This window comes from Serinus canaria, chromosome 12, assembly GCF_022539315.1.
Source record: "Serinus canaria isolate serCan28SL12 chromosome 12, serCan2020, whole genome shotgun sequence".
Taxonomy (NCBI): Eukaryota; Metazoa; Chordata; class Aves; order Passeriformes; family Fringillidae; genus Serinus; species Serinus canaria.
The window spans coordinates 6,702,681-6,728,584 of NC_066326.1; the positions used below are offsets into that span (position 1 = coordinate 6,702,681).

Sequence of the window (25,904 nt, forward strand, 5' to 3'; positions counted from 1 at the left end):
GTATATCTTTTCTTGCCAAAGCATTGGATTATTTAAGATACACAAAAGGTTATCCCTTTTTCTCAACACTAGAAGAGACTGTTCCCTGCCCACACCCAGCTGGTATCCTATAAACACCAAGCCAGCCAGTATGGACACAGGCCTAGAGAAAAGAGAGTGAACAAATACACGATGCACATGTAGGGAGGAAGGACTAGTTCAGAAGATGCTTTGTCCATCATGTTTATTAGGAGTTGGTCAGAAAACACATCATGAATTTCTTAAGAAACAAAAAGCTGAATTCCAAAAAACCTCCTATCCAAATATTGGCATTAAACTGTTTGAGGTTAATTTCTAGTCTTGAGAGGAGCATGGAAAAGCAGAACTGCCAACCACCCCCAGATAGGTTTGGAGGAAGTAAGCAAGCACTTGAACTGGCACAGCACTTCACATCTTCTCAGTCCTCTCTAAACACGGGCCAACAAACACAACAAGAGCTTCCTTATATAGTTTATATACAAATCCACTGGACCAGTAAAACAAATACAAATTGGTAATTCTGAAAATAAATAAATAAGTTTACTGGCTATTGGAAGCTTACAACATTTTATAAATTTCACTGTAAGTTTAGCTTTCAGTTCTAGTTCACACTGTACCAGAACCCATGTAAAAATAATCCGTATAAATACACAAAGAGAAATGACACACAGAGACACAAACACACTACACATATTGGCTGTGAAATACACTAGATTTGTCATTTTGAAACTGAACTGTAGCTACGCAGCATTTCAAGAAAACTAAAAAAAACCTAAAAAAGCGAGATCTTTATGTAACTGCATTACAATGTATATAAAATTATTAAATACAGGTTATGTTCTTTGACATTTTTTATAATTTAATGATCTATTTACAATCAATTTTAAAAAAAATTGCCAGGCTTAATCCTGATTTAACCTCACCCTTAATTATTAAAAATAGTTAAGCACTTACCATAATGTGATTGAAATGCCTGTGGTTTTACGACCTGATTACAGTGGTTACACATCACCAAATAGAAATCATCATGAGCCGGGCAAAGACCAAATATTGGCATATCTAAAAACAAAAAGACAAAATGGCATCTCTCAGCTGCTGACAATTATAGAAAAACAGTTTAATTACAGAGCCATGACACTAGTGTTGAATCAAAATTTTAGAGACATTTGTATCAAATTTGAAAATGAGGAAAAAAGAGCATATAATGCAATAGATAATTTTGTGCTGGAGTATTACAAAAGCAAAAATCTTACTACAAAGATAAATGTAAAATGAGTGATTACTTGTAGAAAACATCTATTAGAAAACTGATTTAGGACTGATTATTTTATACCAGATGCAATAATGCAATAAAAAAAGACTGACTTCAATTGAGACAAACACAACATAAGAGGGGATGTTTTATATATTCTGAAAAGGGCTTTGGATTTTATTCCAATGTCATTAAATGAATTCAAAAGTGAACTTCATTTGCTATTTAATTTTTTAAAACCATTTTAAACACACAGTCATTCACCGGGCAGAATTACATGCCTAATGGTTTTATTTGTTTAACAGTGCATTATAGTCCAGCCATCTGCTGCCAGAGATCCATGGAACAGCTACACAGGAGACAGAACCAGAGATAACAGTATGTCAGAGCATGTGTGGATTGCAGAGATAACACACATACTTGGAGACTTTTACAAATAAAATTAGTTTCTACAATTTTACTTTGAAGAAGAATATATTTAACAGTTATAACTGCATTCAGAGACTACTGGAGCAATAAATTCAACATTCACTACAAAACAAAGGTATATTATATTTATATAACTAAAAAATGTTATTCAATCATTAAAAGACAAAAAACCAGAAACTCCAAACACAATATGTGGCTACGGATCTGTAACATAAAGGTTAAAAACTGACATAAGCAAACTTATTTTCTTATAAAAACTCTCAAGTAATAGATTTATCTTAATAGAAATTTAGAAAATAAGTTAAACTTGTTTACTCTTGTGCTAGAACTGACCCCAGAGTTTGATTTTACAGCTACTAATTTGCCTATGTATACTTTTAGCAACATCCACTGCTTTGTCCATTAATAGAACAGCAATTACGAAATAAATTGAGTGTGTTGCACATTAAGTGTGCCATAATTCAAGGCAACTGCTCACAGAAAGACACCATCAGCCCTGTCCACTTTGTTTCTCACAGACAGAGAATATATCAACACCAAAACTACTTCCAGAATTAGTATGTATCTTCATAATAAAAGAATTCAATACTTTTATTTATAAGTCATAAGGTTTATCCCACATTTTCCACACATCTTACTAGTGCTACATCAAAATTAAGCATGATACCTGCAATAACAGCCCCAACTGGATTTTGCAGTTGGATGCAAATGCAATGACCAAAGACATCTAACTTGGCTGAGATCACAGCTACCCTCACCTGAATAACAGACACATTTTCACAACTGAGGTTACATCAAATAAACAAATCACCTCGCTTGCACTTTAAGTAGCAATTCTTGCTTATTTATTTATATGATATTTACTGAAAAAAGCATGAAAACCTGTGACACATCCAACTACTGCAAGGCAGACAAAATTAGTAAATATATGCTGAGTGGGGAAAAAATCAGATAGGAATAATAAGCTTCTATTTTTCAATATCTACTTTCTGTGATGTAATATCAAGCTGTGTACGAAAAGAAGTAAAAGCTTAAATGTCATTGCTAATATTTCATGCAGGAATATTCCCATATATCAAAGTTTATACACACAAGCAAATACTCCAGGGTCACTTTCACCAAAAGCTGACATGAATGGGACAGTAACAGCATGCACTGCCTGATATTTACATTGTTAGCAGCCCACAGAGAGGCTGCTCCTGTGTGATGCCCAGACAACTGTAAATCCACACCCTGGAACCTGTTCCCATAGCTGTGCCTTTCAGACTGTGCTGGATTCTCAGACTTTACACCAGCTTTACTGAATGCAGGGAGAATCATTAACAGGAGAGAAGGACTACAAGCACTCCCTCACACCAGTCAGAGACACCCCATCCATGTGCCATCACTCTAAGAAACCTTCCATGAATATTTGCTGGCAATACAGAACTGCAATTTTAAATGGTAACTGAGACAAACTGACAGAAATGGATGTAAACAAAAGAGTTTTCCTAGTTCAATTTGAGGATCCCAAGAAATCTGGATAATTTACAAAGGTTCTTTACACTGTGAAACACCTTCAGTTTTAAAATCTTAGCTCCAAGTGACAGAAAGCAATGACAGAATGCCAGGAAATACCACAAACTCACAAAGGACCTTTCCAAGAGTAAAACCACTTGACACAGAAAAGAATTTGCTGCACACACCAAATCACAACCTGATTTCAAAGGAAGTCATGCACAAGACTCCAGCCAGATCACACAAATTAATGCAAAAGATCTTGTAGCCCACAGTGGTCTCCTACAGCACTGATATCAGAATAACAACTCAACCAGTGAGGGAGTAGAAAAAGTCAGAGGCCCAAATGCAATTTAACAATGGCTTTGAAACTGTAAGGAGTTTGACCCAACCAAAACTATTAAAGGCAACTGGAAGAGACCTGAGTCCACACTTCTCAATCCAGAAGCCTCATTTTTTAGGCAGGTAAGCCCTCACATCTTTAATGTGCCTCATGCCATTAGTTGAACAGGGCAAGAGCAGATTTCAGGGAAATCTTGCTTCTCTTTCTGTGTTCCAACAGGACAAACACCTATATGGCACTGTTAGGGAGTGAGAAATTAGATCATGAAAATTTTAGAGAACATCATACAGAGCAGTTTAACAAAATTTACATAGTAAGTATGTACCAGGAGTAGATGATGGATGCCCAATTTTTCTGTCCCCTGTCAGCCATTTATGAAAGTTCACCTATATCTTGCAGTTGGTACTCTAACATCTAATACTTTACACCTGATCCACTTCATGACGTGCACATTTTCTATTTAGAAGTCTAATGAAGTTTCTAGTATTTCACCAGTGTCATCTCAATGCATTGTTACTCTGGGTTTGAAGATTACTTTTTGAAATACTTCACTTTGTAAAGCCTGTGCCTCTCAAAGAAGAGCCTGACAACTGTGATTCATATGTTCCTCTTTCAAAGCTGGGCTCATTTAACTCTCTCCATCTGGGAATATTTTTCAAGGTCTAACTAAAAATTTAAATCAAGACCTCAAACTTTCCATGCATTTTTCTATAAATGCAGTATTCTTCATATCAACATACAGATACTATTATAAGAGCTGTTAGTTACATTAATTCTATTAACACCAGAAAGAAAAACAACTTCCTTTACCTCCATAATAGGAAGCCTCTGGACACTGATCCCCAGAATTCACTTCTCCTTTCAAATGTAACTGAATTTTTAGAAAAACAACTTTAAATGATGCATTACTGCACTCTTTACCAAGACCAGAACAAGCCCATGCCATACACAATTCTGAGATAACTGCATTAGTTGCTGAGCATGTAATTAGGAAAATGCTTCTTACTTGGAAAAGGTCACTGTAGGATCATTTTCTAACAAAAAAAAGAAAAAGCAATAATGGATAATTTGGCATACTGTACATCATGTAAAATGGAGCTCAGCATGCCTCATCTAGAAAGTTTTCTTACACTGATCTGCCATCTCTTCTTCTCTGAAACACATTGTGGAAATACAAATTATTGAATAATTTTTTTAGTATTTCCAGCATTCTCTTTCAGGACAGCTACACTGAAGAAACTCATGCTCATTAAAACTAACTGTGCCTGCATACTCTCAATCCCTCATTTCTGTTACTTAATATCACACAGAACACATAAAACAGGCTAAAACTATCTCAGAGAAAAGGCCAGCAGCTTGCATTTAATTACCCACTAGATTTCAGGGACTACCACAGCTATGTTTTTTAATTGGATTTTTCTCTTCTAACTCCCCAAATGTATCAAATTTCCTACAAATCTTGTATCTTTTCAGACTGGGACCATTGCACAGTCCATCTATCCTAGTATCTAGTAAGACAACATCCCTTGTAGAAATGAAATTAAATATCAACAAAAAAAGTGAGGTTAAGATCCTCTCCAGGACAGCAACTGCTGGAGGGAAAGAGTAAAGGCAGCCTGTGTGCAGAGACCAGAACTGCAGTTTCGTATTTGCCAGAAGTCTGATTATTGCAATTCAAAGAAGGTGGAGAATGAAAACTGAATCAGAGGAAGAGAAAGCAAAACTACCAAGAGATGAAAGGGCAAAGAACAAACTATCAAGGTTATGACAAAAAAGAAAGCTTGATCAAGAAAAGCAAAAGGAGTATGTAAAAGTTCTACAGAAATAGCCAGAACATTGCTAATGCTCATTCTCCCCTACCCATTCTCAGCATAAACATCTGCTTATTAAGATTAGTTTTTAAAATCCAAGCCTGATTTACAACAAAGATGTACATACTACTCACCTCTAAGTGTAATTTGACAATGGACATTGTAGGCTGATGCCTGATGTGAACAGCAAAATGTTTGTAAAATATTTTGGCTACAAAGATTCCACAGAACAGCATAACATGCCTTCACCACTGCACCAACCTGGTTATACTTCCAGAAAAACTTTAATCACTATAGTTAATATTAGATGCATTAAAGTCACAATGCGCTACACTATTAAATTTATACTGACAGCCCAGATATAAAACTCCCTATTATCTTCACAACCTCCAAACACTGAATTTGTTTTTAGTGGAGTCTGATCCAAATCCACCTTAAGTAAATGTACCAACTTCTATCAATTTACTAGGTTTTACAGTAAGACATCAGCGAATTGTTTCAAGTACTATATAAGGAAATTGTAAATAGATCCCATTATTTTGAAATGTTACCAAAATCTGGCTTGTTTGAGCAATTTATTTCACAGACCAAGTGAGTTTAAATTATGCCCACCAACAGCTATCTTGAATACTTTGCTCTGTACTAGCAGGGTTTTGTCTTCTCATTAGAAAGTAATTAGTCTTGATCACACTAAGGTAAAAAATATGCCAGTACACCTCGTTTTAACTTAACTGGTAGATCTCTTTCTCTACAGTAGAATTGTAGTAGAACTTTTATTTAAGACAATACAACATTCCACTAACATCTGAGAAATTTTTGAAAAGGGGATAAAACACCACAGTTGTAGTAACAAAGAAGCTGACATCTTAGAGGAAAAGAAATCTTGTGATAACTCCCATAATTTTCTTGCAACACATGTCTCAGGTACTGTCAGATCCTGATAAAGTAATAGAAATATTTCTGTTGTTTTACCCTTTATGGCTGTGGTGAACATGTCATTTAGCATGTGAAAGCAGACAAAACCTCCCAAATTACTATTTTTAAGAGCTTGTGATCTGAGGAAGAGGCACGAGGAGGGAGAAGGAAGGCAACTAACCAGCACTGAGGACCACATGAAACAGAGTATACCAAAACCAGGCAATTTCAGAAAGCTCAGCTCTGTTACCACCAGACTTGGAGTCGGCCCAGAAAACAAAACTTCTGCCAAGAAATCTGCACAGCAGGTAAGCAATGGATTCAATGCTGAATCTATTACTGACATTAAGTGTCAATACCAAGTATTCTTCAGGCAGAAGGAGAATCTTGGCTGCAAACTGAGGCAGCTACAAACAGCACTGCAATGTATCTTAACTAACCTGGTTATCTTAAGTAAAGCTGCCATCTATTTAAAGTAATAGAGGCCCTTATTTTACCTGATATGAATGTTTTATTAAAAAAACTTACGTGATCCAAGTTAAGGCCTTGAAAAGTCAAAGTCCCTTTTATACACAGACACTTCATTTTCTGCAACTAAACCATTATTTTCTAAACAATATCTTCCAAACTATTTTGGAGAAACACTCAAGTGCTTATCATTCATGAACAGATGTGGTTTTGTATACTTATCAATGCTGACGTAAAATTAAACTACTGCACTTTTTTTTCTGTGTACCACACAAGATGATAACAAAAGAAGAATATTTCTAAACACATATTGTGAACAAAATAACTAAAGCCATGTAGAAATTAGAGTGCTATGGTTTACACAAGTTTGGAACCAAAGTAAGAGATTCTAGCAAAACATATTTGAGGGTATTCTGCAAAATTTCAAGTAATGAACACTTAGGTATTAATAGAACACAAGTATTTTATGAACCATATGTGCAGGCCTAACCAATTTGTGCCTGCAGAGAACATACATATAACCAAATGAACAAAACATAAAATGATCAAATATACACCCAGAAACACTGTTTAAAAAAAAAAAATCTTTCCCATAAGGTTTATGCTCATATTGCCTCAGATACAAAACAGCCTTTTAATACAAAATAAAACAAACCAAATGCACATTCCCATATCTGAGCTGTTTCATTTAGGTTCAGAGAGAAGCATTGCTGAAGTATTTTCTTCAAGGTTACCCATCTTTAAAATTCTTTGCCAACTCCACTCTGTACATTAAATAACTTACATTTCCTGCACATACAGCTTTGGAAGTCCAGCTACTTGAGGGGACATTTAAAAGGCAGAGCTCTCCTTGGATTCTGAGCACAAGTGCATGAACTTTGTTTCACTGAGTAGTTGCTGATTGATCAGGTGAAGGAAGGAACAGCTGAAGACTTGATTAACTGTTTTGACTGTGCTTTCCACTTCAGCAAATACAGTAATTATCCAGCATTTTATTGAATACTCAAACCTCAAAGTTTTTGCTCAGAGAAATGACTTTCAGTTTAAGACCAAAAAACCCCACAATCTGGCTTAACTAGGCACAGGAGCTGCATTAGAAGATTTGATCACTGTCATAAATCTCTACTAGTGTTAGAACACTTGGTTCATCTCTAAAAGGGGTGTCCTCTCTGTTCAGTCTCCTTTCAAAACTCAGGATAGTCTGTCTTTCCAAAGCTACAGCTCTCTAGATTTTACTTTGCTTTTCCCTAATTCAGATTGCCCTGCTGAAGGGGCCCAGGATGACCTACCTCTTTTCCATAGGTGCAGCTGTGTTGCATTCCCCAAACCCCATCCCCTTGAGCTTCACCTCCAGCAGAAAGGTTTGCTGCAGGCAGCAACACTCCTCTGTGCACACACAAATCCAAACAGCCATCCTTGTGCAAGGCTACTGGCACAGCAATTCCTCCAGAGCCCTTCCTCCCTCTCTCTGCCAGGATGCAGAATGAAACACTAAATTTTAGTTCTCTAAAATTTAACAGTTCTGGGAAATGTCTGTGTCTTTTACCCAAGGATAAAAACTGAGCAACAGATACCAAAGAGAAGTGTGTCATGCACACGTGCACCTGCAGCCTACTGCACAGCTGGGAGTTCTAATTTTAGGCTCCCAAGATTTCAATGTTCCTGTAATTATATATAAAGCATATTAAAGTAGACATCTAAGTATTTAGTTAAATTCTTTGTATGTGAATTCATCTACACACAAATAATTTCTTTGAAAATCTAACTCAAAATGCATGTCAAATTCCTCATTCAAGCTATTAAAAAGGTTTTCTAAGTTGATTGTACAGAACAATAAATAATTTCAGTGAAGAAGCTTACAGAGAATTGTCTGTAGAAAGACTAATGAGTAAATTTCTCAATGAAACACAAATAGCATATTTTAATCTGAAAAGCTTTATAAGTCTCCCCCTCACATCATATCCTCTTACATCAATTTTTCATCAGCAACTTGAATTAAGTCAGTCATCTGCAAAAACCATTCCCATTTACTTTTTAATGAGTTTTCAGACCTAAAGATACTTTTAATTTCTCCAACCAATTTGTATATTACACAAATGTTGAACACAATTTGTCATGTAAGATAATCTTCATTCAAAGTCATGCATTATTTTTAGTTAGCATGATCTCATAGTGCCACTGCCGTATTTTGGGAGAGCCAACAAACTATTATTTATGTTTTTCTGTAAAAAAGCCCAAACAATTCTAAAATAGCTTAAGGAACCCTCAAAAATGAATTGAGTTTTGCAATTATGACACAAAAATGAAACTGGATTCAGGGAATAAAACCCTGTAATTTGAACAGTAAAATTAAAATCTGGACTAAGCTAATATGAAAGTGTACACAGAAACACTTCAATTATTATGCAGAAAACCTACCATGAGGGGGGGAGAAAAGTTCTGGATAAGCCACTAGTCAAACACAGCCTCAATTAAACTGAAATAAATCACCTATAGAATATTCTAAAATGTATCTTAAGTCACAGCCTGAAGCACACTACAATTATGAATTGTTCTAACATCAACAGGTTTGGTATTTTTCTCCTCTTTCACGCACAGCACTCCATGTACTCTGCAGCAGCTGTACTTCTGGAGTAGGAAAAAGGAAGTTTGTTTTATTTAAACCTAAACTCACAGTTTACATAAAGCTGCTCAACACAGCAGAAGTATTTTGATACGACGTGACTGCAAGTGGTGAACATGTTCCAGGCTTCCCAGCCTCTCCCATCTCCTACCTAGGCATGCTTTTAAGGGAAAATAAACCTGGCATAAGTGTGGCATTTTTGCCACTTTCCTGTGTGACTGTCCACATCCAGCCACGTGACTGGGTGCTGGCTGTAACTCAGTAACTGACAGAGCAGAGCAGGAACAGCCACTTCCATTTACACATTTTCTTACTAGTGGGAGCTGGAGGAACACAATGTGCCCGTGACTACATCTCTTGTGATAGGAGAACACCCCAAAATTTAGCAATAATAAAGTGCACCTTTTTCCCTGCTACCTGGGACATGCACAGTGCTCATCTTTCCACCTCTTCCCTGCTGGCCACAGCCCCAATTTCCGTATGACAGCAGCAAGCTGTTAATTCCTTTATTGTGCAAAGACAACACATCTTTGTGCAAAGAACACTGAGTTTTCATATCATGCACCTGATACCTGAGGGAGCAAATCAGCATATTCAAAAAAAAAAAAAAGGTAAGAAAAACAACACACAGGACCTGTCAACTGAATTGTATATCAATATTTTCTTTTATTAGGCAAGCCAACTACCTAAAATCACCCCACCCCTGCCACTCCCATTTTCTCCATGCACTTGAACATCCACCTCAAAAATAAGACTGTTTCAATAATGCCTCATATAGCCATAAGGAAACTGATGCCTGTTGATTTTCACATACCAGCTTACACTTCCTCACTCCTCTCAATTTGGCAGGCACTATTAGTTTTTTCAGTAAAATTTACCTCCTTTGCTTTGCAGATTTACTGGGACTTGATTTGATACAATAAAAAAATAATAATGTAAGTTGCACAGCAACAGGCATATAAATGTACTACAGCAAAAAACCCCAACAGTACTGTGATAGGTAATAAGATCAGAAGATAAACTGTAAAATAAAACAGTGTTTTTCTTGTTATAGTGCAGTAAAAGGGCTAACCTACTTGTTATGTATTTGAACACACATGTAGTTACACAAGGTCTTTTGAACTATTGCATACCTTTAGACAAAGAAATATGACTATTTCAATTATCTAGCTGAGGAACTGGTAAACCCTGAGTCTTAACTTCTTACAATTGATATATTCCAGCACATACAGAGCTATTGTCATCAGAGATTTCCTTCCACAAGGGGACCCACCTCTTCAGAAGGGTTAGGCTTTAAACCTGTGCTAGCTGCCCTCTGACACACAGTTACATGAATTAAATAGGTAAGCAGGGAAGAAAAATCAGGCTACCCATTCACAGAATAAGGTCAGTAATTTCACTGTTGGTTATTTGTGATATAACCCAAACACAATTCAGCCTAAAAAATCTTTGTGGAAGTGCATTTTTTTAATTGTTATGGAATTCTGAATTGTTCTAAAGAAGAAATTTAGGTTTTGCCTTTGCATGTCACCTCACCTCCTCTTTAGACTAAACCCAATGCTATCCTTATTCCAAGATGTATGTCTTCACTGTTATAGGAGATATTTGCCTTATTTTCAGAGCCTGTCTTCACAAAATCTTCCAAAATTCCATCTCTAAACACATAAAATACACATAAAATTACACATAAAATACATGGTATGTGTGTTACAGAGGAAAAAAAAAAAACAAACTTCGAAAACACTGAGTGAACAAACCTGCATCAGGTATTATTCTTCCATATCTGGCACTAGCTCTCCACTACTGAAATCGCCAATTTCACTCTTCAACAGAAAGGGGTTGGGAAGGTTGGCAACTTTTATTATTTTAAAGTAAGATGTATTAAAAAATTAAGATAATTTAGATCATGTTATACAAGCAGAAGATCTGAAAGGACTGAACTGCTTTAAAGTAATTTTTCTGCTCTTTCATGGTCTGGGCCTCTTTAACATAACTGAACACCAGCCCACTTTTGATGTACACAGAAAGTAACACCTTCAGCAGAACACAATAAAAGGAAAGGAGAAAAGAATTTGCTCAGACTACCTAATGTTTTGATTTGGTTGGTTGGTTTGGTCCAACTCACATTTTTGACAGATACTTCTAAAACTACTTCCTTCCTCTGATCTCTCTGCAGACAACAGTACTCATCACACTTGGGAAGAAGGTATTAGATATGAATAGACCTAAAGACACAGTGGGAGGTGAAAAAAAGAACTTTTCTCCCTTTCTTCGGCCAGCTAGGGAGCAAAATGCTCTACTCTAAGGAAAACGTACTGAAATAGGCATCAGCTTTCATTTTTAGACATCTCATGTCAAAAAGGACATAAAACCAATAAACCTGATTGTATAAGCAGCACGACATAGTCATCCTTATGCAGATTCAAGATTAGACATATTCAGAGCACAACTGTGCAATGAGACACAGGCAAGTGGTGTCCTGCTCCCTCAGGAAACCCCCAGACCTCAAGTGGTGGTCCTGATGCATTGTGTCACAAGATGAAGCCAGTTTGCAAAGGGGAAGTCACAGAAGACACATGGGGTCACTATTAAGGAACGGGCACAACAAAGAACACCGAGTTGGTATTTCGAAAACACACAGAAAAGGACACTTCAGAGCACCATTAAACTGCCCCTGGATGACTCAGGATGAAAACAGTAAGATTAAATAGACAACAGAAAACTGAAAGGTAAACAGGATCCTTTGATATTTTAACAAATTTGTAGAGTTTACCACCCTCCAGTACACTGAAAACAAATAGAACATCCACCTTCCTAAAGCAGATAAAAGATAACTACTGCAAACATATCCAGGATAACAAAACCACGGTTTACAACAGAGGCAGATCCTCTGCCAGGCACAGCAGTTGTACACACATGACTTTCAGGACCTAGGCTGGGATCTTCAGCTCAAACTCACTGGGAGACTTAGGCAATCTCTACTGGTGCCTATCCAGGGTAGGCAGGAAGCCAAAGCTGCTGCTGCCAAACTTGTTGATCCAGTCCTCCCAGTGCTGGCCCACAATGCACTGCTTTGAGTTTGGAAATGGCTCAAAAGCTTTTGCTTCCAGCAACAGCGTGGAACACGTGGGGAAAAATGCCAAAGGAGTCCAAGAAAGAGTATTGCCAGGCCACCATAACAGTAGGGACAGACACCCCAAATGCTCCCGTGAGTCAGTGACATCACCCCAGGCACTGCGATGACAAACGACGCCACGCTCCCTGCAAGACCTCGGTCACCAAGTGCAGGAAAAGTCTTGGAGGGATTAAATTATAAATAAATTAAATTATAAATAAAACTGCTGCACCTTACCATCATGTCTTCCTATTTCATAATGAAGAGCACCATCTACCCAGGCTGTGATTTTTGCCCTTTCCAGGGACACGGGCCTTTCTTCACATCATTGTGGTTATCCAGGAGAATTTTGGATGTTGTCAGCAGGAGGACAGAGAATTGCACTGCTCCACAGAGGACCCCTTTTGCATCCCAGGCAGTTGTAAACAAGCCTCACACGAGACATGTTGACAGCACACTGAAGATTTTACTCCTGTGCTCTACTCTGAGCATGAAAATAGTATTCTCATCTCCAAGACTATCAAGCTAACACTTCAGATCATTAAATTCAGGCCATAAAAACAAGAAAAGAAACTTACAAGTTTTCTTCCAGCAAATGACACAGTGGTCTGTGTCCCTACATTTCAGGGCACAAGGTGGGAATCAGGCAGAAAGAACCAAAAGGAAACTTACCAAACAAGGACTGATGCATTTAGGACTTCTCCAAACACCCCATGGAAATAGTGGTGCTGAAACAGCCAGGCACAGTCAGCTGGCTGTTAAAGCACGTTCTACAGAAGAAATATCAGACAAGGAGAGGCTCTGTCCAGCCTAGATACAAACCATAATCAAACCCTATCAGGTACAGCTCGGACATTGATATTTCCCCTAAAATCTCACAACACAACTGGTAGAAAAAGTCTTCCCTCCATCACTTGGCCACAGAAAGCCCCAACTCTGTATTTAGGACAAGAATTATAAGCACATATTACACTGCCTTTGGTAGGTAACACAGATATATTGAATTTGGCTCAAAACTTCTCTAAAAATTACAAACTACAATGTGGAACAGAAGCTCCTTAACAAGCAGGATTTCTGGACAGTTGATTTGAGTAACACAACTTCACAGAAATGAAAAACAAATTTGCTTTTGGGAATTCATCTTTAAGTACTTTTATGAAGTAAATGCTGCCTATTAGGAAGTTAATTTATGCCTTTCCTCTCAAATACTATTATTTAATACCAGTGAGAGCAGGACAACTGCCATCTCTCTTAGCTGAGCAGAACAGACACATTCAAACCCAGATTCCATGTTTTAAAAAACAAATTATCTGAACCTCTGTGTTGGTTTTGCACAGCCTGGTTTTTGGTTTTGGCGTGGCCACAGAGGTGGCTGCTGTGAGAAGCTGCTGGAAGCTGTCACCATGCCCAGCAGAGCCAGTCCCTGATGGCTCTGAGGATGGACATGCTGCTGGCCAAAACTGGGCCAGTTACAGAGACTGGTAACACCTCTGTGATAACAGATTTGAGAAGAAAATCAAAACAAAGTGGGACACAGTTTTTTCCTAGCCAGCGAAGAGGAGGAGGTGAGAACATGTGAGGGAAACAACATGGAGACACCACGGGCAGTGAAGGAGGGGGAGGAGGTGCTCAAGGAGCCAGAGTCGAGATTCCTCTGCAGCCATGGTGAGACCATGGTGGAGCAGCTGAGCCCCTGCAACCTGTGGGATCCATGGGGATGTAGAGATCCACCCACAGCCCAGAGGGATCCATGGGGGATGCAGAGATCCACTCACAGCCCATGGGGATCCATGGGGGATGCAGAGATCCACTCACAGCCCATGGGGGATGCAGAGATCCACTCACAGCCCATGGGGATCCATGGGGGATGCAGAGATCCACCCACAGCTCATGGGGATCCATGGGGGATGCAGAGATCCACCCACAGCCCATGGGGATCCATGGGGGATGCAGAGATCCACCCACAGCCCATGGGGATCCATGGGGAATGCAGAGATCCACCCACAGCCCATGGGGATCCATGGGGGATGCAGAGATCCACCCACAGCTCATGGGGATCCATGAGGGATGCAGAGATCCACCCACAGCCCATGGGGATCCATGGGGGATGCAGAGATCCACCCACAGCCCATGGGGGAGCTGCCCATGCTGGAGTGTGTGGATGCCTGGAGGAGGCTGTGATCCAACAGGAGACCAGGTGGGGAGAGAGGGCCATTCCAGGCTGGAGCAGCCTGTCCTTGGAGGACTGCACCCCGTGGAAGGGTGACCCACACTGCAGCAGTTTTGGGAGGACTGTGTGCCCCTGGGGGGAATTCACATTGCCGCAGGTGCTGTAAGGCTGCTGCTTGTAAGAGTGGACCCACACTGGAGAAGTTCACAGAGAACTGTCCCCCGTGGGAGGGACCCCACAGCTCACAGGGGAAGGACTCCTCTCCTGGAGCAGTGAAAGAAAACCTCAGTGCTGAACTGACCAAATCCCCCATGCCCTGTCTGCCTGTGCTGTTGGTGGGAAGGAGGGAATGGCTGGGGGAAGAAAAGGTGTTTTAAAGGCTTATTTTACTTCTCATTATCCTCCTGTGACTTTGTTAGTAATAAATTCACTTTGTGCCTCTAAGTTGAGCCTGTCTGGCCTTTAGAGTGTTTTCTCCTGGTCCTTATCTGAACTCATCAAGCCTTTATTAAATTTTTCTCTCCTCTGCCCACCTGTAGCAGGGGAGGGTGAGTGAGTGACTGTCATGGGTGCCTGCATTTGGCCAGGGTCAAACCACGACAATATCCTAAATCCCAAAATTATATTCATTATAAACCAAAGCCTAGCAAAGCCTTCTAGTTGTCAGAGGCAAGTTAAACTCCTTTAATATATTTCTAGAGTCATTCTAATTGAAAAGGAATGAAATAGTGATTTTAACATTTTCTGGGAAAAGTGGAGAAATTCTTTGGAAAATGTATTATTTTGAAAAGTGCTTTCCAAATTACTTTATATGGCTGTCTCAACAATCTAACACACACACTGACTATCGGGAACACTTTCTATTCCTTTGACATACCCATCAAAGGTCCTGCCAGTTAACCCAAATCTTTGCAGAGTTTGAGGCTTCTGGATATTCCACACAACTATAGATTTCTTCTGAAGGGATAAAAGGAATATTTGGTATGGAACACATTTATGTATACTGTATAAATGATGCTTCTTTCTCCTTTTGGCATAATTTGTAACAGCCTTCCAGTAAAAGATAAAGATAAATGATGCTCTAAGTCTTGTTCAGCATAGTAACACAAATTCAAATGGCATTTTCTCCAGTTCACAGAGTTACTGGGAATCACCTCAAGAATGTTAGAAAAACTTCCAATTTCTATTACCTGGCCCCCTGACATACCTAATTATGAAAAAGGAATTTTTTAAAAGAATACTAGCAAATAATAACAACAACTAGTTCTTACTTGTTTAGTTTTCACAATACACCATTTACAACTGGTCCTGATTTACACTGTGGTTATTCACTGGCATCTTTAACACTCAAAGACATCCAAGATACAAGATCTACTATGCTATACAGTCTTCTAGGCAGACATGCAAAAATCTAATCAGGTTCACTCTGAAAATATACATAAACAAGCACAGTCCAATGAATTCTAGATGTCCAGACCAAACACCTGATGGAAAATTAAGATTCTCCTTTAAGCAGCCATCACCTTGTTTTGGAAACAACTTTACAGTTAGAATACAACTATTATTTCATAAGTGTTTCACTCAGCAGAGACAGGAGCTGCTTAATCCAGCATTACTAGGAGGAAAAAAAAAAGATTGTAGAACCACACCCTAGGTGTAAACTGATACAGATTTTCCTCTGTAGTTTTGCCTAAAACAATAGCCAGAGGGTGTAATTTAGGGTATATACACCTTGACAAAGCCATGGCTGCAATATCTAGGGACTGACAATTAAATGTTTGCATAGTGAAGTACCTTTGGTGTCTGTCTGTTCATGAGGTTGCAGTGAACATGGCTGTCTCCTCTCTCACCCACTGAGCCCCACAACCTGGTTCTACATTCTTCTTCCAGTCACAAGAAAAACTCTGCTGACTTCAGTGGCTCACAGCAAGACCCCACATCCCCAGGTAACACTTAATAAACCATCAGAACTCTCATCTTCCTACTCACAGCATCTACTACACCATTCAGCCAGTCAATGAACAAAACCATAGACTAAAAGTTAAATTTATGAAGGGTAAAATACAGCAGAATTTGATGTCCATGGAAAGTAAATATCCAATTTACTGTGTATTCATCATAGGACTTGATTTGCAAATTTAATTCTTTAAAGCCTCCACACTTCATTTTAAGGCAAGCTGCTGTAAGACTTCCAGGCAACTGTATCAGCAAGAAAGCATCCAACCAACTTGCTTGCAAAGAAAACAATGAGAGCTCTAGATTTCAGAACGAAAGCAATATGGACTTAACCTCAGTTGCTCCCTACAGGATTTTAGTCCTTCAGCTCTTTTGTACATATTTTTTCAGTGCCAGTTGAGAAAGCTGCATTTTCTGTTGCATTACAGACAGTTGATGAAGATTCAAGTCCTGCTTAGCAACAGAAGGAGGAGCAAATCAAGAACACTGCATGTTTTCTGCCTATTATAATCCCCCCACCAGAAAAACAAGGCATAACCTTTTATCCTTGTCCCCTTGTTTTATCAATGAAGTTTATCTATGGGCTATGCCAAAGCTACCAAAAGTGGAGATCAGGGTGGGGGTGAGCTTGTAAATAAACCATCTTTCTCATCTGGAACGTGTTACCACAAACCAGCTTATTCCACAGGGCTGATGGGCATGTGCACACACAACTAACTGAGCATTTGAGTATTTCTAATCTACCTGAGCCAACAGCCCAGAGTATTTGCCATTTCCAAACCCAGCAATCATGACTCCAAGCCATGTGGGAGCAGCTGCATGTGCAGTTTACTTTGATGAAGTCACATCCTGTCATATCCTGTAGTACCTGGGCTTGACACGGGTGTCTGACTTGCCACAAGAACCCGTGTGAGAGCCACCAGCACCAGTCCTGGCTCACAGCTGCACACAGCCTGCACAAGCAGGGAAGGATTTTCACTGAGCAAAGCCTTCTAGCAGTGGGAACACAGATTACAATAAATTTATTGCCTTCTGTGACAACCGCTTTTATAATCATGCTACTCTGCTACATCAGACTTTGAATTCCCTTTGTCAGATTTTAACACTTGCTGTTAAAAAACTTGAAATGTAAGTACAAAGCTCTATTCATCTCTGTGCTGTCACCTACATTGTAAGAATGCCTAGGAAGTAACATTGAATATTGTACATATGGGGAAGTTCCACAGCAGTGGATTACTTCATTCATTACACAGGAAGAGAAAGAATTTTCAAGCATTCTAAAGATTATTTAGAATAATTAATTACAAGTCAAATATTTCAATGGTTTGTGAAAAATGAAATCTTTTCTGTCTTGTGAGACAAGAGATCACACCTATGCCCAGACAACGTTCAGCAGTTCCAGCCACAGGCTGGGCATAGCCAGGAGAGCTGTAAGAACTGGAGACACTCATGTTTATAGATCTGTTGCACTGGAAGAAATACCTTTTAAAATAGTTACCTTAGAGAGAGTAATCTGCATCCTCTTAACCCAATTTATTTAAAAGTATCCTTCACTAAGCCTTTCTGTCTTTCCTGCTCTACTTAGATGACAAAGTTACCATCTTGTATGAAAGTCACATTTCTACGTATTTATTACATTGTTCTCACTGAGTTTTTGTTGTTAACATAGCACAGAAACACTACAAAAACCAACCTTTAACTAAGTATTATCGAGACATCACCTCTTCTGCACAGGGATAACCTAGCTAATCATACATACCACCTAAGAAGGATTAGATAACAGTGAATTCCTGACTGTTATGTGTGTGTACAGACAACTATTTCAAAATGTTCTTATAAAAAAGAAAATATTCTGCCTCCTCACATATTATGGACAGATCAAGACAGTCTTGTGGGTGCACTTGCAGCCGAAGTCCCCAAGGCCTTGCAATACCACACTAATATTATGGTAATACCTAAAACCTGCCAAGTATCTTTAAAACATATGAGATGACAGAGTTCTAACTTGCAGTCTAACATCACAATATTCTATTTATAACACCTGACTCATCCCATCAGAAATAATTAAATATTGTAAACAGAACTTGGATTTAAAGGAAAAAAAGAACCAAGTAAAAAATTAGGGCCAATCACTGCAGACAATTTCAGAAGAAGCATGCTTTCAAATTGCATGTTTTTCAAGCAATCTCATAAAACCTCCACAATCTTCCTAAAGAGTTCAAGGCAATTTTAAAGTCTCCCTGTAATTGTTTTATGATAACCAGTCCAGAAAACCTTAAAAAAATTTGTGTAAATAGTCAATTAAAACGCAATGAAATGAAGAAGAGATTGATCTCATTACAGACTGTGAAGAGCTATGCAGAATGTCAAAAAAGAAGCATGGCACTTTGTACTGCTACCTTAAAATATGTATTTCAAATTATTTAAAATTCTCACAAGTGTATTTGCAGGTAGGCAAGGATTATACAGCCCTCTAAGCATCTCTCTGATATGATCTGACACAACAAAAAATCAACTCAACTAAGCACCTCCCAAGGCTGAGTAAAAACAAATTTAAATTTGAAATAAGATGCTGTCTCTTACTTGTATTTACAACTTAATATTGGAACAGAAGTTTCAGCAGTGCTTTAATTATTTATGGAACCTGCTGCTGGGAAAATTCTAGACCTTGGGTCTATGTGATAAAGATGCTTCTAGTGAGACTCCCAGGGCTGGATTTCAGTGCTCTACCCTGCCCAGAAAGAGCTAAAGAAGAACAAGGGTTCATCACACAGCTCTTACTACTGTCACAGCTCTGGTAACTTCCATTAATAGCAATTAATATAATCAAACCTCAAGGCTTCAGCTTCTGCTGAATGCCCTAGAGGTTCACAGAGCAATTTTTTTAAATTCCCAAAATATATTAACTGTCAAAGACCAGAAGTTCAGCTGTTACCAGGTGACATGATGCTCAACAGAGTTTGCTCCCACCTCCTCTCCTGACTAATTCCTACTGTCACTAAACCTTCCAGAGTGTCTTCTGAAGGTGCCCACCAAAAACTGACAATCTGCATTCCCACAGAAAACTCACTGCTTGCTTTTTTACGACAGTTTATTGTAAAAGTTGTATGACTGGTGCTGTGCTACATCACCCCAGAGCCAACACCAATTCTGACCTGGGACCCAAGTTGCAGATGTTCTGTCCTTCCCCTCTACTTTGTCACCAGTTAACTCTAAGTTATGGTGACAGTATAAGTGAATTGCTTGAAATAGACAGGAGCAAGGGATTCACCTCTCAAAGGATGTAACACACACAAAAATACCCAAACAAACTCAAAAAGGGGCTGTGTGTGTTACTGAAAGAATGAGGTGCTTAAGCTCCAGTAAAGACACCATCGTTTCAGTATGCACTGAATACAATTTAAAAAAACCACTCAATTTTAAATTGTCTATCCAAATCCCCTTTTCAGCTCCCCTCCCCCTGCTTTTATTTTCTCATCTGAGATGCCATAGTTTCTTTTCTTATAATTTTAAGTGTTTCAAATTTATTTTATGAGTCAGTATAAGAATATAAGAGACTTTTATCCCAACCACTTCAAAAGGGTTGTACAAATTAATAAGTAATGGTGTATTTAATGATGTACATGGGTAGTATCTCTCTGAATCTCAAATACAGATTTGGGGGTGGGAATGGCTTGATTTTGGGTTTCTTATTTTAGATTATTCCCCCATGTTTTTGTTTTATTTAAAGGAATATACATGACAACCTTTAGCTATTGGTTGAGGGGAGAGTCAAGAGTTCCTTGGTGGTGGGAGAGTGTTATGCCCTCAGCCCCACTAAACAACCTTGGTCCTCACTGTTTCTATCCACAGCTTCTCTACTCTTTCACAGAGCAAAATGAGCCAAACCTGTTGTTAAATTCTGCAAGAAGCAACAGTTGCCTCTGTTGAAGCCTGTCAAAGTTACCACCAATGAACTCTACTCTCACAGGCACAGTTCTATTTAGAGATCCTCTTTCCAACAATAGGCTAGAAAAATCCTTAAAAGCAAACGAAATTCAGCACAAGTTAGCAAGGATCTCCTGAAAAACTGTTTCAAGCACTGATTATGAAGTCTGATATGAAAGAAAAATTTTTTTTTCAAATCAAACAGTGTCAGGTACTACAGACACATCAAACTCGTTTTAAGGTCTACTGCACCTCCAAGATGAACTGAGTAACTGAAAACATTTTGGCTGCATCCAACAGCACTCACTCCACCATCACACAAGTCTGGAAGACGCACTTCAGCAAAGTTTCATTTTAAAATACAGGAAAAATGCACGAAGAAGATGAGATATTCTGCCTTGCTGTTTTGGAATTCATCGACATATTACAATGCAACATGCTATCCTTGCTTCATCTCAGCACAAGTGAGTGGCAGGGGATTCACACCTTTAGCTGGTTCACAAAGCAGTAAGTAATTGACTATACGAGCCAAAAGATTCTGTCACATCAATTACATATGAAAATAACTAATGAGCACAATTGCTTCTAACATGTTCTTACCTTGATAGGATTGCTCAGCAGAAGAAGGTTTCAGTGTACAAATTCCAAGTAAAGTTTAAGGCTTATTTTAAAGTAAAATCTTCCCATCCCATTGGGTATCCCTCTCTCACTTCCATCTCTTGGGGATTTTCCATACCAAGAGCAAGTCAAGTCCATTGGGCCCATATCTTATTCCTGCAGCTGATTTCTACATCAAAGCTCAGTGTGGACTGTTACTGTCTCAAAAAGCAACATATAGGAGGAAAGTATCCAGCAAGTTTCTCACTTTTATGAAGGTCAGTGAGGATCCCAGCAGAGAGATTTAATATTATGTATTAGCAGAACAGAAGGCATGTAAGAGCAGTGAAAAAGAAACATGGAAGTATGAGACACAAACACTGGGAGTTTGGGAAGCCCAAACTCAAATCCTAGTTCTTACTTCAATGTGAGCTTGGTTATGATGAAGAGGGTTAGATACAGAAAAAAAAAATAACATTTCCTGATCCCTGCATGGAACTAGCATCATTAACAGGTATTAAGGATTCATCAGGCTTCACAACCACTAAAATGCTCAGAGAGGAGCTGCCTGATCAGCAAATAGAAAGTGCCACTGACAAAGGTGTGTCTGAAATCCTCCCTCTCTCCACTGCTTGCAAATATTGCTCTGGAATTACACAGTTACATCTTCCTTTATTCCTTTAAAATAGCATCCATCATTCTTTGTCTTTAAAGCTTGACAAAAGGAGAAGCTGGCAATGTTAAAGCCCCTTTTCTAATACAGTGTTATAACAAGAGGAACACTCTTCATTCAGGAGACTCAAACTCAACTGCCTGTGAAGCTGAAATCCACCTCTTGCCAGCAGGCATGCTGAGGGTGAGGCCATTCCCAACAGGAGACGCAGAAAAACAGCACGTGGGAAAAGAAACAACTACCACCCATAGCCCAGTGGGGACACAGGCTAGTGGGAGCCTGACAATTGTTAAATAAAGAAAATGTTTCTTGGTTTTGAACCCAATTCTAATATGTGGGCTGTAAAGTCATGTTCCTTCTTCTGCTCCCTCTCCAGGCCATGAATATTTAATTATTTTATGCAAACTGGAAGAGTTGCAATGCAAGGTTAAATTAGCCTAAATAACCTTGAAATCCTTTTGTGAAGTTGGGCCTCAGAGTCAACTCCCAATCTGTAGAGAAATAACTTTCTTTACACAAGGAGTTCTGTTGTTACTTGTATTTAAAATACTGTGGGGTACCACGACAAAAGTCTTGAGGTTAAAGTGGATTTAACAAAATTTATACTTTTGGTTCACCTTTCTCTGTTAAGAACCAAGGTTTAGAAAATTCATTTACTTTATAAATGTTTGTTCCTCAATTTTGAATGTAAAATTCTTCCTGGGAAAATGAATCATTTACAGCATTTTCAAAGTTTTATTTGATAATACATACACATGCTGGCATGTTTGCTGCTCCCCTAGTTCCTTAAGTTAAGTTAATCTAAACTTAATTAATACTATTTTAGCTCTATTTTGCAGCAGGCAAAGCTCCCTACAGGCCAGCTACAGGTATATGCCAAGTCAGTGTCTCATTCATATGTCATAAAGCAACCAAAATAAATAGACTTCTGGAAGCCTGATAGGGCTACTAAGTTTCACTTTTAATTCTCAAAGTATTTTATGAAATTCCTTCAACTAACAACCCTACAAATCATTCACATGGTTGGAGTCAGTGCAGAAAAGCTGTGTCTCAGCCTGCACAAAAACAGTTTCATGATCTCTCTCCATGGGGAAAAAAATAGGATAGATTATTCTTTGCCCTGCCAGCTAATCTTCAGAATCTAGAAACCTTAGATGCTTGCATTTTAATAGGTAGAAATAAGAGCAAATGTATGAAAATCCTTATTGGTAAAATCTTCACTAGTATAATGTGTGTATTTATTGTTGTAAATGCTTTTTTAGCATTTGAATGATTTGCCTATTCAGAAAAATGAATTACATATCCAGCACAATGATTAGATTGGGACTTGGCAATGAAGTAATGAAATGATTTTTCAAGTGCCTAAGAATTCATAGATACACTTAAGAAGATGGCAAAACAATACAAGTGAATCTGCAGGCTGCAGCACAGCTGCCTATTGCAAATTTCTTCCATGCCACTGACCACTGACTCTGACCCTAGAAACTGTATTTTCCAAATTTTTGCAACACTGCGAACACAAAAAATAGCCATTTTAATTCAGGCTCAACATGGATCACTGCCTCCCAATCCTGCCAGCCTGTGCCACCTTGCTTTAGCTTTCATTTGCTGCTTGCAGCTCACAAGTCAGTAAGTGCTGAATCAGATCATCTCCTAAGGTTGCTGGCAAGATCTGCTTCCCATGATTGTAAACCATGTCTACAAACTCAGTCTTCCATTTCTACAACATCAAACAAATGACTTGGGTCTAACTGCTCTAGTATTTAAAACAGCTGGGCCTGTTCTCTGGCAGACTTCTCAGGCACTCAGAGGGAACCAAGAACCAACAGTATTAAGAAAGGTTCTAAAACTTTCTCTGTTCTAAAACAATCATCAAACTAGAAAAACAAACAAACAAAAATTAACATAATAAATCACACTCATCCCTTCCTTTTTTCCTCTGCCTGTTAGAAAGTAAATAATAATCTATAGCTTTCATTCATCATCTGCTTACAACCCAAAGTAGCATTGTTACTCTTGCAAGAAACTAGGCCGTAATGGGCTTTTGCTAATCACAGGTGAAAGGTCACTCTCATTTAGCAGAGTACCAAGCAATAAACATAACACAATGACATGACAGGGGAAGGGATTGGTATTGAAATACTGACATGGATTATATCAAGAACAAAAAATACTGTAACTCAAGAGAAGATTTTATCGGTGTTGGTCACAGAGCTTCCGTAGGACTATTTATAGTCTAAAGAAAAAAACCCAAACAACATATAGAAACACAGTAAGGACAGTCTATGCCCTAACTTGAAGTTTTCAAAATAAGTATTAATTTAATAATAATGCTAATAACACCAGTCACTGACAGGCCACCAGTCCTAAATCCAAACTGACAGGAAACTTTGACCCTTTCTCTTTCCCGTGCCTGCCCCTCTGCTAAGTAGTTATGAAGAAGAAAACTTCTCCTTGCACTTTTCCTCAAGAATGAATTGCACTCACCTTCTCGGCAAAGTCGCATCGCTTCTCGGTTTCTCCCGTATTCTTTGAAACTTTCCTCTAATGCTGTTCCTAAAACCAAAAAGCCACAAGATTTCAATCCATGGAAAAGCCAGAGGGTAGGACTGACCCCCTCTCGTGACCTGTAGCCCGTTCCCCCGTGGGCACACGCAGGGACGCGACCGTAAACACAGGACAGAGGGACCGAGGGCTCCTGGGCCCTGGAGCGGGGGAGCCGCTGACAGCGGCGGGGATGCCTCACCTGCGGCGTGAGCTCCCCGCCCCACGCCGAGGCTCAATCGAGGGCAGGAGGTGCCGGGCTCCGGGGACCGGCTCCGACCTCCTCGCACCGTGTCCCGGATTACAGGAACTGGGGCAGGCGCTGCCCGCTCCGCGCCGCTCCCGAGCCCGGCCGGGGGGCGCGCACCGCACAACGAACTCGGCCGCGAACGCCGGGGGTGGGAACGGACCCAACCTCCCCGGCGGGCCTGGCACCCCGCCGTGCCGTCCCGGGGCACCCGCGGGGTGCGCTGGGGACGAGAGGGGGAGGGGGGTGGGGGTGGCGGTGCTCGGCGGCCACTCACCGTCGTTCCCGTGAAGTTTAGCAGCATCGACCCAGTGGCTCCAGGGCTGCCCCAACATCGCCTCGGGGCTGGGCAGGGACCTGCGCTCCCCGACGGCCGCCATTGCCGCTGCGGTGGCGGCGGGGCCGGCGCCGCTCCCGCCTCCTCCGCCTCCTCCCTCGCCGTGGCGGGGCCGCCGCTGCCGCTGCCTGGCGGCCGCGCCGCGCTGCTCCCTCCTGACGTCACCCGCGGCCCGCGCCGACATTCTTTCCGCTGCTACAATGTAACGAGAAAAGTCAGCGGCCGCTTAAGGTGGCGCCCCGCTCTTAAGGCAGAGCCGCGGCGCTGTCAGCCCGCCCGCTCGCTCGGCTTCCTCCCCGCGGGGAACCTGCGGCCCTGCGGCGGCGCCGACTCACCTCTGCGGCGGCCCGGGGGGCAGCGCCCGGGTGCCCATTATTGTGCGGGGAGCGCTGCCTTCCTCTTCACCGTGTAGGTGAGACGCGCTTGTATTCGCGCTAACAAAGCGGCGGAAGGGAGCGGGGGCGAGCAGGGCTACGCCGCCTGCCAGGCGTACCCCAGCTCCATGGGCCGCCTGCTACCTCCGCACCGCGGCCCCACGACCCTACAAAAACAACGGCCGCATCACAACCCCGCCTGGCACCCGCTGCCCCGGCCAGGGGGGCGGACCGGAGGGCGACGCGGCGGGCGGAGCCGGGCGGGCGCGCCCCGCCCTCACCGCCGATCCACCTTAAAGCCGGCGCCTCCTTAAAGGCAGCGGCGAGCAGGAAACGCGCTCCGGGCGGGCGCGTCCCCGTCCCCCCCGGCTCCCTCCCAACCCCTCCTCGCCCGCGGCGGCCGCTCGGCACAGGGGAGACACCGAGCGAGTTTCCTGCGCGCTGCTGCCCTCGTTATACTCGAAACCTGTCTCCCAGGGGTTATTGTTATTTCATTCTCTCATTGTTATTTCACATTTTTAAAACGGCTTTTTTTTTCTTTTTCCTTTTGCCCCTTGCCTAAACTTTGCGATGACGTCGTGCCGCGTCAAAGGCGAGGATTAAAGGAT

General features: G+C 40.5%; 1 protein-coding gene across 3 annotated transcripts in view; it reads right to left on the bottom strand.

Annotated features, from left to right (window-relative positions):
- The window catches only part of ATXN7 (ataxin 7), a 60,760-nt gene extending 35,233 nt beyond the window's left edge, over nucleotides 1-25,527 (bottom strand). Inside the window, exons 1-4 of one of the 3 annotated variants that reach the window (XM_030228072.2) lie at nucleotides 25,258-25,527; nucleotides 24,863-25,117; nucleotides 24,282-24,350; nucleotides 973-1,077 (exon numbers count right to left, since the gene is read on the bottom strand). In XM_030228072.2, the coding sequence (XP_030083932.2) occupies nucleotides 973-1,077; nucleotides 24,282-24,350; nucleotides 24,863-25,106 (418 nt within the window). In that variant the 5' untranslated portion in view covers nucleotides 25,107-25,117; nucleotides 25,258-25,527. Of the gene's footprint in view, nucleotides 1-972; nucleotides 1,078-6,793; nucleotides 6,903-24,281; nucleotides 24,351-24,862; nucleotides 25,118-25,257 lie in introns of those variants that run through there. The other 2 variants (XM_050979176.1, XM_050979177.1) reach the window with 2 other exon arrangements.
- Between the last annotated feature and the right edge of the window lie 377 nt (nucleotides 25,528-25,904).